This window comes from Meriones unguiculatus, chromosome 14 (genome assembly GCF_030254825.1).
Source record: "Meriones unguiculatus strain TT.TT164.6M chromosome 14, Bangor_MerUng_6.1, whole genome shotgun sequence".
Classification (NCBI taxonomy): Eukaryota; Metazoa; Chordata; class Mammalia; order Rodentia; family Muridae; genus Meriones; species Meriones unguiculatus.
In genome coordinates, this window is record NC_083361.1 from 10,023,171 (window position 1) to 10,035,781 (window position 12,611).

At 45.6% G+C, this 12,611-nt stretch overlaps 1 protein-coding gene across 1 annotated transcript; it reads right to left on the reverse strand.

Annotated features, from left to right (window-relative positions):
• Positions 1-2,972: 2,972 nt before the first annotated feature.
• On the reverse strand, positions 2,973-12,330 carry Pop4 (POP4 homolog, ribonuclease P/MRP subunit). The gene is made up of 7 exons (XM_021632015.2): positions 12,074-12,330; positions 9,506-9,558; positions 7,738-7,958; positions 6,254-6,331; positions 6,050-6,111; positions 4,472-4,573; positions 2,973-3,467 (listed from the first exon to the last, which is right to left on the reverse strand). Exons 1-7 carry the CDS (start codon positions 12,078-12,080, stop codon positions 3,331-3,333), a joined length of 660 nt encoding a protein of 219 aa, XP_021487690.1. The 5' UTR covers positions 12,081-12,330; the 3' UTR covers positions 2,973-3,330.
• Between the last annotated feature and the right edge of the window lie 281 nt (positions 12,331-12,611).

Genomic DNA, 12,611 nt, shown 5'->3' on the forward strand with positions numbered 1-12,611 from the left:
TTTGTTCTGGTGTAGGAATCCCAGAAGCCTGATCTTGGGAGACCTTCAAGCAGTCAAGTGGTCCCTTCTTGACAGATGGTAACTTGGAGACCCTGAAAAATTCCAGGTGTTTGTGAACTGATCAGAATTTGTATTTTGCTCCATGTTTACAATGGTTGTAGAAATTCCTGCTATTTCTTCCCTGTCACTGGTGAGGCAAGTGCAACCTCAAGCATCTCTTATGGGTTTGAGACTGGTGGCCACATGTCCCCTTGCCACTTCTCCTCCTGGCTGGCTGCAGAACACTAGGCAGACCTTTCCAGGCCTTGTATTGATTTCCTGGTTCTTCACAATGGTTCTGAGCCTGGGTGTGGTTAGATTCTTTATATTCCATAGCTCCCCTCAGGAACCAACTCTGCCCATCCTACATGTTAGATTTTTTTGTCCCTGTGATAAAACACCTGACATAGATGACATGAGGGAGGAATTATTTTTCTCATAGCTTCAGCCATCATGGCAGGGAGGACATAGTAGAACAGAGCACATAAGAGACAAGAAGCAGAGAGAGCAAGGATGCCTGTGTTTTATAGCAAGCTTTCTCTTATTCTATCCAGCTCCTGTCTCTAGGGAATGAAACTTGTTGTGTGTAGAGTGGATCATCTACCTCAGTTAGTCCTCCCTAGAAAGCCACCAGCGACACACCAAGAAGTGTACTTTTTAAAGCACTTCTCAATCCAGTCAGGTTGACATTAGTCATCAATCACTCTACACATCTCCAGTCATACTGTGCTGGTCCCATGGAACAAGGGAAGAGTCTGGCTGTTAATAACTGCAGGACTCTCGACACTGTGGATGCTGCCTTAAGTCAATGTCTATAAAATTCAGGAGAAAAGGAGCTTGGGCTAGCGGTTAGGTTGAGCTGGCTGGTGGCCCAAGCATACAAGACACCAGACACCAGAACACCTCACGCCATTGTTTCCTGATGGGGTCGAGGCTGGATTTTAACACTTTTCTGGGAGGTTAGCCAACCTTTTTGTAATTAAGAACATTTCACAGTGCATTAACCCCCATCAAATTCCTGTGTTGAAGCTCTAACCTTCCATATGACTATGTTTGGAGATAGGATCATTAAGGAGGTAACTAATAGTGGGTCATAGAGGGAGGTGTTAATTGATAGACCAGTATCATTATAAGAGTCACACTACAGCTCCCCTCTTGTGAGGATAGAACATATGGACAGTGAGAGGTGGCTGTTGACCAGTCAGGAGGCTTTAGCAGAAATTAAACTTTGACAGCAACCTGAGTCTTCTTGAGGTACCAACCACTCTTCCCATTGGTTTCTATGGCACCCTCCTCAATGCCCAACTTTTCTGTAGTTTACGGTTTACATTCCAGAGCTGGTGGTCACATGTGGGACTCTACACCTCAAATCTCATCTCTACTATAGACCTGCTCCTTGGAGACAGAGTCACAAGTACCAAGTACTCAGGAAGCCTCGAGCTGTGGAGACCTGGCTAGACATGTTCCATGTCTTACCAAGTGCAGCTTCATCAGGACCAGTGCTAGGAAGATGTGGACCTTGGTCCCAGGGGAAATTAGGGAGACAACAGCTGCACATACCAAACAAGGCAAAGAGCAGACATTGTGGCAGGTGAATATCACATTGTCTCCCCTGAGAGAGAACATCTTTAGCTAGTCAATGGAAACTTGAATTGGGGCCAGGAGAAAAATGTTTCACTTGGCAAGTGGCACCAGCAGGTTTTTTGGGAAGTAACTGTGTTTATGCAACACAGCGCGCCTTTTACATCACAGAGGGGTGGTGATGAACAGGTCTGCTCAGAAATTATAGTACCCATTCACTTTCAGTCAGAAAGAACAGCCACTCTACACAGAACAGAGTTCCTTGGTAGATCGCCAGGTAAATGAAGAAAACATATATACTTTATTTAGCAGTCTCTTTCACCTTCCCTGTGGCTTTCCTGCTGGGAAGAACATGTCCCTGGAGGCAGGCTATTTTGTACAGATCCTAGCCTTTCTTTCACAGTCCATGAGACCCTGGACAGTGCCCACTTTCACTCTGAGGGCCCATGTGAACCTTGCAGCAGGTTGGTAAGGGCTATGTGATACATGGGGGTCAGACAGACCTGGGGATGCCTTGAGGAATGTCTTGATGTAGATAGAACCAGGGCCCGGATAGTCTTTGTGGTATTTAGAGGTGCGCTTTGGTATCTGGGAGCAGGCTGTTTTTCTGTCATTCTCACTCATTCCTCTTCACCCAGTGTAGTTGGGCATCAAGGAAGTGATGCCACTAGCACAACTTCCCTGATATTAGTGGTTACATGTGTTGATACTTTTTATTGCCAGGAGTTTCTGAGCTGTCCAGCAGACACTTGCTTCTTACAAGCAAAGGGCAACTGGGTCTACCTGAACCATATTTCAACTACAAAGCTTTCTTAATACCAGCACAGAATGGTTGGACCCCACCCATTTCTCATGCTAGCCCTGATCTGCAATTTCAATGACCCTTTGCACCCTCATTTGGACTTACATGCAGTAGAAAACTAATAATTTCAGTAGAGAAAGGAACTAAGATTCCCAAAGGTGTCATTGCTGGAGACTCTGGCCCTTTAGGTTACACCAGAGAGGTGATGTTGGCCTACCCCTGGATCCCCAAGGATACAGCAGGAAGCTGGCTAGGTCTGTCTACCTGTATTCAAACAGTGGCCACAGGTACTGGCAGATCTGGCCCTCTGCCTCATTCTGACTGCTGCAGTGAAACCCTAAGCAGGCTCATCAGGCCTCTGCGTGTGAGAGTAGCAAAGTGTAGGCAGCTCAGAGTTTGGAGAAGGAATGAATTCCAGTCATATCCATAACACTCCGCACTGTGAATGCAATGGGAGTCGTCAGTAGGTGGCTAAGGGGTGAAGGAGCCACATACCCACTTCCCTTTCAACTCAGCATAAGCACAGGAATGATTCTTTCACTTGAACCCATTTATGCCTGTGGTGTATTTTTATTATTATTTAAATAAGTGATTCAGCATGGAGTATTCACGAACACAGAGAAGTATAAAAGACAGAACCTAAAGGCCCCCTTTTCAGATCAACTAAGGCTAATCCTGGTGCATTTTCTGATGGTCTTTCCTGCCTGTGGAACTGAAGCTAACTTAAGGTCACCTGGATGCAAACATCCGGTCCTGATTTCCTTCTATGTTATTAAATGTTCTTCAGCCACTCTGCTTTCTCTGGACTAGAGGCAGGCTACAGCCAGAGGATCGTCATGGAAAAGTGGGTATGTAGGATGTTTCCAGTTCTCAGCTGCCAGGGACATCTGTCTCCAGTGGCAAAGAGTTCACAGGTCAATTGTTCCCTTTGCTTTGAACTTCTTGGCAGACCGCTCACTTGATCTAAGCTGGAATTTGCTTCCGTAAATGTAGGAAATGAAGCCATCAATTTCTATGGTGAACACACAATTTTGCTTGGGAATAACTGAGAGGAAAAAAAAAAGAGGAAGGAAAAATAATGAGGAACAACATAGTGAATTCATTTTTATGTAGAACACTGTTCATACACATTTGTATTAAAATAAGTGAGATGGGTGTGGTGGCACACACCTTTAATGTCAGCACTTAGGAGACAAAACCAGGCAGCAGGCCAAGGCCAGCCTGGTCTACACAGCAAGTTCCAAGCCAGCCAGGGCAACACAGTGAGCCTGTCTTTAAAAAAGTGTATAGGAATGAGGAATCCCAACACAGAAGTACCAAGAAAGTCCCAGGCCATCTGCTTTAGTCCAAATATAACCAACACCTAATTTCAGTTTTTGAGGTGATTAACTCAACTCCGAGGACTGAAAGATTCCAGACCAGCCAGCCACCAAAGTTGATTTCCCATACAGTTTTGTACTAATTCTTGGATTTGTGCTCATGGGGAATCTTCTACACTACTTCCTCACTATTAGTACATGGAAATGGAAAAAGAATGAAGCAGGGCTGTACGGATAGCTCAGGGGCAGGATGCAGGATTAGCAGGCAGAAGACCCATGTTTAATCTCCAGCATCAACAGATAAATGGATGAGTATAAGCCCCCTCCCCCACCAACTGTAGTTTGAATCTCTGGATTTGTGGGCAAGGTCAGGTACAGAGATCTTAGAAGATCTAAAAGTACCTTCTGGATCAGTGTTAACCATGCCAAAACTCAGAACTCCAGGGGCAGGCTGTTTTGTTTCCTCTGACCATCTTTTAGTTACTTATTTGAGAGCTGGTGACCTTGGTAGGCAGAGATCACAAACAGACATATGTAGTTCTTCTGCCTGTTCATGGACAGGCTGACTGTGTTCATACATGTCTCCTGGGAGAGCCACAGAGGCCTCTCTCTGTATTCTATAACACAGCAAGCACCTGCAACCTGTTTTATTCCACAGCCAAGGGGAACCTGGGAACTTCAAGGAAGGGAAACATAGTGGCATCTGACACTCTGGGGACATAGCACCCACCTTTCAGGTGGTCTTCTTTGGTGATGATCTTGAAGACATGCTTGGTCTCCTGCAGAAGGATTCCTGTGACCCCCACGTAGGACGGGCACTTGGATTTTGTGACTGCAAAGGAGAAAGGCAGTTGAGGGTAACGCTGGCAGTTACAACAAAGCCTCAATGACTGGAAGCCTCTAAGCTGAGGAAGAAAGTGCCCACAGGATAGTGGCTCTTGGGCAGTGGCCAAGCCAGCAAGTACCCAGGCTTTCCAACCCCTTGTCCTGGGCTTTACAATTTCTGGGCTACTTATTCTTAGGTGTCCTTTGGGTTTTAGGCAGGGTTCTGGAGCCAAGAGGTCATACACAGAACCTTCAAAGCCCAGTCTGGTTGCTCTGATGGAGCAAGTGCCATGGGCATCATTCACTCTTGGGCCTCCTGAACTCTGCCTGGAATGTAGTCCTTTTATAGGGCTGCTCAGCAATGAGGGGTGAGCCACCTCACAGGCAGGCCCCTCCCACCATGTAGTCAGCATTCCCTGAGAAAACTATGTTCCTAGTGTGCTAGGTGTGTGCTGGGACAGAGCACTGAATGAGATGGTCTGAATTCTCCTCCTGTGGAACTGAAGTAATCATGGGGGACAACGATAGCAAAACATGGGGAATCCTATTTCTTGATACTGATAATGACTACGAGAAAAATAGAACAGAGTAGTGAGGGTGGAGGGGGTAACCTAAGTGCTCGTAGACTCTCAGGAAGTAACTTCAGGAAAGGGACCTGTGTTACTTGAAGCTGCAGAGCCACTTGGTTGAGACAAGAACCCAAGCAAAGGGGCCTCGTACACAAGCCACACAGAGGCCAGCCCAAGGACGCTGAAGAGTTTTACTCTGGATGGGACACTACTAAAGATTTAAAGCAGGCAAACAGCAGTCTGCTGTCTGACTACAGCCTTCATTTTGTGTATTTAATCTGGTACGCATGTAGGAATAAAACAGTATGTGAGCTGGGCAAGGGTGAGAGAAAGCTTCCACAGCAACTCAAGAGAGCTGGAGTTATGCCAGATTCAGGAACTAGGTGTGTTAATGGCCTTGAAGTGGAGTAGGCAGAGACATAATGTGCATATACTTCCTAGGTTCCTAGCCTGAACAAGCTGGGTACAGAGATGTGCCATTATCGGAGATGAGGCAACCAAGTCAGAGACAGGACCAAGAGCTCTGTGGTGGATAGGTAGTTTGAGGTACCTCTTGCATGTCCATATAGCTGTTGGGTGCCACGGGGTGAAGGAGTCTGGAAACCATGGGAAAAGTCTGCACTGGTGGTAGCACCTTGGAAACCGTGAGAGGGAACCTGTGTCTAAGAGTCTCAGCTAGAGGCTATGTGACAACAGTGTGAGCAGACGGCACGCAGAGATCACGATCACTTAGTCTGTGTTTAACAAGAGTCTTAGAAGAGATCAGGTCACAACCGTCTTAGGTCCTCACAGCCTGTAACCTGGAGATACTTTAGGGATGCCAAGAGACAGATGCCAGGCTAAATACTGCAACACACACTTCACTGCCACTGAGTAGCAGTCTCCAGATGACTATGTGTCCTCATAGAAATTACCTGAAATAATAGCACCATGAAGATCTGCCTTCAGGAGCTTGGCCTGAATCATCTGTGGCTGCCTAGGTGGTGAAGAGAACACACATACAAAGAAAGTCAGTAACAACGCAAACAGAATCACAAGCACTCACAACCAGTCGGTTTCTCTAGCGCACTCAAGGCTTGGGATCAACCCCCTTGGTGGGCTTCAGAAATAAAACTCACGTGTCTGGTTTGAGCCCATTGCACAGGTCACGGATGTACTGCTTCCAGAGTTCATGCAGAGGGAGGAAGAGACTGTATCTGTCAGAAAGTCAGAAACATGCGCTTGGGATTTCCAGTGCTGAGCAAACAGCTGGACTCAGGGCTAAGAATGAGCATGAGGAGCACTTGAGACTGTGCGGGAGCTCTAGGTTCCCTACTGACCAAGTAGCCAAGGCCAAGCACCTCCTTCCTGTTGAATTTTAGTATCTTCTCTGGTAGATCCTTTTCAAGGTTAAATTTCTGCTCTTAAAAAGGGAAGTGGTGGCCCTTTGCCTCGATGCCCTTCCTGCTGGCCACATGTACACATGATGGTGGAGCCCCTGGCTTTGGCCAAGAAGAGCATCTGAAGGTGGCAATGTAACACTGGCCATAATCCAGGTGCTGTTCACTCAAACGCCTTTTCACAAGAGAAATGAACAAGTGAGTATCAGACTTGTTAAACCCACTGTTACAGTAGTTAAACTTAACAGCCTTTGGGAGGTACAGGTTGTCAGACAGGTCCTTATGTAAGGTGGCAGGATTGTCTGGAAGGTGAGAGTAGAAAACCAAAAGCTGAGGCTATCATTTGTCTTAATGCCTGTTCATACAAAGCCAGGGTTAGACAGGTTAGACAACAGGCTCAACTCTGAAACAAACACTTCCTGCAAGGATGCCAGGGAGGCTGCATCAAGGCAAAGTGACACTCTCATGCCTGCTGGGACATAGAAGGCTCTTTGGCTAAAGAGCAGTATACAAAGCCTGAATAAAGTAGCTGTCCGCTGGGCACAGTGGTGCATTCCTGTAATCCCAGTACTCAGGTAGCAGAGGCAGGAGGATCTCCACGAGTTTGAGGCTAGCCCGGTCTACAGAGCGAGTTCAGGACAGCCAAGGCTATGCAAAGAAACCCTGTCTCGAAGAAAAAAAATAAATAAATAAAAGAAAGAGCAGCTGTACACACAGACTCAGAACTATTTGCAGGAAGACATTCTCCCACAAGACAGTGATGTACTCCTTTCAGAAACATGTTGGCAGGACCTTTCCTAAGCAGTAACCTCTGAGTGGGTGATTCTGTCTAGTGATATTAAAAGCTATAGGAAAAAAAAAAAGCTATAGGAAAACACACATTAAGGAATATCAGTTCTTCTTTTCTAGAAAGCTGAAAGACAAACAGCCTGTTCCTATGGGCAACAGACTCACTTATTACTCACTTATTAGTGAGGCTAGGACAGAAGGAAATGATCAGAGGCCTCATTCTTACTAAAGTCTGTCTGCCTGTTAAAAGCCAAACCCAGGCAAAGGAAATTGGCAGGAGGAGGCTGCCCCCTTGTGGCAGAAGGCAGAAAAGCCCCTGAGACAAAGGGGCAGGGCTGTCCAGTGAGGCCCTGGGCTCCCCAGTCCAGTCCACAGTCTGACCAGGAAGCCTAGGCAATGGTGGGTAGCAAGGCCTTTAGGAAAGAAGGGAGTACCTCTGTTGCTCTGGTTTAATGTCAAAGAGCCGCAAGTCTCTCCTCTGTTTGGCAGAGAGGCCTTTGGATTTCTTCTTCTGCCTTAGCTTCTGGCGAGTGAAGTATTCCAAGATCACAGCCTTGCGTTGCAGATGGCTCTCACAGTCTTGTTGGCTCAAGTGTGGTATGCTCCGCTTCAGGAAGGCCCGTACAAAAGCCTCAGCCCGCTGGGTTCCCATGTCCTGTTCAGAGACATGATTGTGTGGTTCATGGTTCTGCTCTCAGAAGACAGGGCCCTTATAACCCATTCCTGAGAGCTGCTATCCTTGCTGATCCATTTGTTTATCCACTGAGGTGCACAAATCTCTTCTCTGCCTAGTGTTTGCTACACAAACTTCCAAGATGTAAAAGAAACACTCATATGCTAATTGTGCTACTGTTCCACAGTGTAGCGAGGTCAAATATTGACTTCCTGACATGCTTCTTTGAGGTTACGCTACTGAGGATTCTAAATCCTTTATAAGGCAAGACTTCTCTAATTCTCATGGGGAAGGAAGCTTGAGAAATGGATGATACAGGTTATTTAATCAGTAATAACTACAGGGCCAGCTTAATGTGGAAGGGGTATGGAGTTGTTAAGGAAATGAGCCATTCCAGCTCTAGGAAAAACTGTCTAGGGGTTCCAGAAAGGTCAAGTATTTTGAGGAGGAATTCTGACACTGAGCATCACAGTCCTACTTCCTTCCTTTTTAGCCCTGTGAACTCTTGTGCAGCTGCTTTTGCAGAGGTCTGCCCCAGCCCTACTTGCAGGCTAAAAGTGGGATGGCATCTTGGGTGCTAATCATTCTCATACTAATTCTTAGTATATGTGCTGCCAATGCAAGCCTGCCAATCACTCTCAACAACAGGATACAGCAATACCAAGTTACATGGATTCCTAGGGTACACTGGGTGAAACTAATGTGTCTAAGGACACTCTAGTTTCACCACCTCTCAAGGTGGGGCAGCAGCAGTCTATTCCTCACTGGACAACAAGTACCTCACTTGTCTTCACCTGCTGCAACCCTTTCCTGAGGACCTACCTCTTGGCCTGGCCATTTTCTGGGCTCTTTTTGCATAATCCAGACGGCAAACCCAAGTCTGAAGCTAACTGCCAGACTTAGGTTAATATATCAGTAGTGACTAATACATCCCTGTCTGTGCTAAAGCAAGGGAGTAAAAATACAGAGTACACAATCTTCGAGGCAGTTCAAGGCTTGGATGGCTAAACAATCCATTACTGATATCAGGACAATTTGGCTCTTTTAAATACATATGTGGTCTCTTTTTCATGGCAAAGTAAAATTAAAGGTTTACTGGTTTTTTAAAACCTGAATTTCAAGAATATGTTCTTTTTATGAGCCTTAGGTGAAGCTCCGACCATGCAACAAAGCATGCTGAAACATCCATGTAGAATTTGTAACATCCACTTATGAAATGGACTAAGCACTGAACAGGATACAGTAGCAAGATCAAACAGGTTTCAGGTGGGCACAGGCTGTCATTCCCACAGAGTGGGAGATGACATGAAATCAAGGAGTCCAAGTCATTCAGAGCTGATACTGGTACCCTAAGAAAGGAGCTCAGCCTATGAAGATATTAGTACAAGAGACGTTGATGGGGTCGAGTATACTGACTGTGAAGATGAGGAGTAATCCATGGGAAAAGACGGCTAGACCAATGTTAGAAGACACTGAGAGTGACCTTTGCCATCATCTCTACTGCTCCCAGCCCACCCTAAACACAGTACCTGCACATCGTGCTCTTCGGCTTCTTTATGAGAAAAGGCACGGTAGATCACAGCTGAGGAGTGAAATACAAAAGCAGAAGAAATGACTACTTCCTGTTAAGAGTGAGTATAATATCCAAGGCATTTCTAACAATGGTAACAACTACATTTGCTCAGAGAAATAAGACTAGGTTTGTAAGAAAGAGCAGAGCTTTCCTGGATGAACCTTTTATTTTATTCTGTAGAACTGGAGGATTAACTTCAGTGGGGTTTAAATGTCAGGCAAGTGCTTCACCATGGATCCATACCCCAGCCCTCTTGGATACTGCCATTTATTTATTTATTTACAGACTAGGTCTCACTCTGTATCCTAAGCTGGCTTAGAACTCACTCTGTATCCTACAGTAGCCTCAAACCCACAACAGTCCTGTTTCAGGCTCCCAAGTGCTAGTTGCTGGGATTATACACATGTCCTACAACATGTATCTTAGATACTTTTTATTCTTTCCTCTGGCCAGGTTTGTCCTAGAAATTCCCAGGTTTAAAAAGAACACTCTATAAGAGGCCAAGGGCACTATGAGAATTAACTAACCTACAGAATCAAATAACCTGGGCCCACTGGGGCTCTCAGACACTGAACCACCAACCAGACAGCATGTATGAGATGGACCTAGGCCCTTACACATATGTAACAGATTTGCAGCTTGGCCTTCATATGGAATCTCTAACAGCAGGAACAGGGGCTGTCTTTGACTCTGCTACCTGCTTTTAGATACCTTTACCCTAACTGGCTGCCTTGTCTAGCCTCGACAGAATAAGATGCACCTGGTCCTACTACAACTTGATATGTCAAGGAGGGGTTGATATCGGGGAGGCCTCCCCTTTTCTGAGGGAAAAGGAAAGGAAAAATGTGGGATGGGAGGGGAGAGATTGGGAGAATAGGAGGGAGGGGAAATTGAGATCAGGATATAAATAAATTAATTAAAGAAAAAAAAAAGAACACCCCTCAAAGCTTTTTTTGTTTTACAATTAATGTTTTACAATTAATTACTGAGATCTTACCTCATGGGGTTTTGTTTCCTACTCAGACCCTGCATGTCTAAAAATTTCCTCACTGGATCACAGTTAGAGTTGTTCTGATTTAAAACACCCACAAGTTATAATTATGATTGGGCAGTTGCTTAGTAAGTCTAGTGAAGACACTAAAAGTGAAGTGATATTAGCAGGCCAACACTAACTTTTGCTGGCTACAAGAGATTTAAAACATATTTCTCACATTTCAGAATCCATAAATTTGATGTGTATCCTGACCAGATAAAAATACAATAGTCTAAGTATACATAAACTCTAAATATGAGCATAGTGACGCCGAAACCTCTCAACACCTCCATGCTCCTTTTCTTATTTGTTTAGAGGAAACTGTCATGGTGGCACTGGGGGACAGACTCCAGGAGCAAATGGGAGAACAAAGGGCAAATGACCAGAAAATGTACTTCACACAACACCCTATTCATTTCACCTCTGAGCTGGGTGTGGTGGCACACACAGTTGATTCCACCACTTGAGAGGCAGAGGCCAGCCTGGCTTATATAGTGAGTCCCAGGCCAGTAAGGACGACATAGGTGACCTTATCCCAACAGCAAAAATAACAAACAAGAAGCCCATCTCTGTTCTCTTTTGCTTCTCTGAGTAAATGTTTGACCAAGAAAACAAAGCAAGGTAGTTTTATATACCAGTTTTATATACAGAATCTAGTTTTCCCTTGAACTGCACATTGAGACTGTGCATTGTTTATTGAGAAAAGTGTGCAGGGCCTGGAACCCCAGAAATAACTTCATTTTACTGGCCCCAGATGCCCCAGACTTTCAGCATCTGAGCTGAAAGTCATTCCGCAACCATACACATGCAATAGCTACGGAACACTCATTGCTTGCCAAGAAGATGATTTAAAATGACACATACACACTCTCATACATGTGTATACATATTTATTTTAATGTCGTTAATCTTTCTAAGCAATTTTAAACAGTAGTTAGTCCTAGTTATGCATATAATAAAGTTGAAGTTGAAATATGCCAAGGCACTTGATCTTTGATTAAAAGGCATAGACAGGGCTGTAAATCACCAGATCAGAGGCTTAATCTTTACCATATCGTTTCTCTCCTCTAATACTGCTCCAGTGCTTGCTTTCCCTTCCTGGCACATCTCTTTTCTGCTCAAATACCAATGCGTTAGGTCTGTGATACTGTGCCTCACCAGATTTTTACAGGTAAGAGTGAAAAGCCAGCTAGTAGAGGGGAGCAGGCCCTTGACAGCAGTTATCGGCGAAGGCCTAGGATCTACCTCTGCTAGTTTCCCTGAGAGGAGCCTGGGGAGAACACACACTGGAGCCTGACATCTATTCCCAGCTTAGAGACTGAGTCTGCCGATCCACACTCTGGGCCTTCATTTCTTTGTGTACTGTGAGCCAATTCTTGGTACTTTGTTGCGACAGGTATCCCTGATTCATTTCACAAAACAGTTTCTAGTTCCCGTCCCTCTAGACTCTCAACCCGGCCCAATTCCGTCCGTGTCTCTCCTGTCATTTACCTTTCATTGTCGGGCCGCTTCCGGGATGCTATGATGACGTCTCCTTCAGGCCTCACTCACTCATTCCTTTTCTTCGTTTTGTTCATCAACTTTCATCCACTAGGACTCTCTCTTGTTTAAATCTTCTCTGGAAAAATCCGTTGCGGCCAAGAAACAATGTCCACACGCACACTACACAGTACACAAACTTGCTCCAGCCCACACCATTGGACTGCGACCAGATATCGGATATGGCGCCTCGCGTGACATCATCGACGTGCGTCCTTCTCTAGCACACATGCGCCTTGGGGGACCGCTGCGGCAGAGAGAGGGGCGGGCTGTTCAGGCCCGTGCTGTGACGGGTGGAGTCTATTTTCTTTCTTTCTTTCTTTTTTTTTTTTTTTCTTGTGGCCTCTTCTGTTTGCGACTCTCTCTGTCTGGAGCAGTCGGGTTGCTGGTCAGGATTAATGAATTATAGCGAGGCGAGACGGCATAGGGAGGAGATTGGGGACTAGGGAGGGCACTAGTGGGCCGGGATACTGCAGGTAACGGCTGTAGT

What these genes read in the sequence shown, in the direction of transcription:
- Pop4 (XM_021632015.2), bottom strand. An exon ending in CCGAAGAGCACGATGTGCAG is followed by an intron (nt 7,959 to 9,505) that starts GTACTGTGTTTA and finishes GTCTCTGAACAG; the next exon opens with GACATGGGAACCCAGCGGGC. An exon ending in TCATGGTGCTATTATTTCAG is followed by an intron (nt 4,574 to 6,049) that starts GTAATTTCTATG and finishes TCTCCTTTGCAG; the next exon opens with TCACAAAATCCAAGTGCCCG.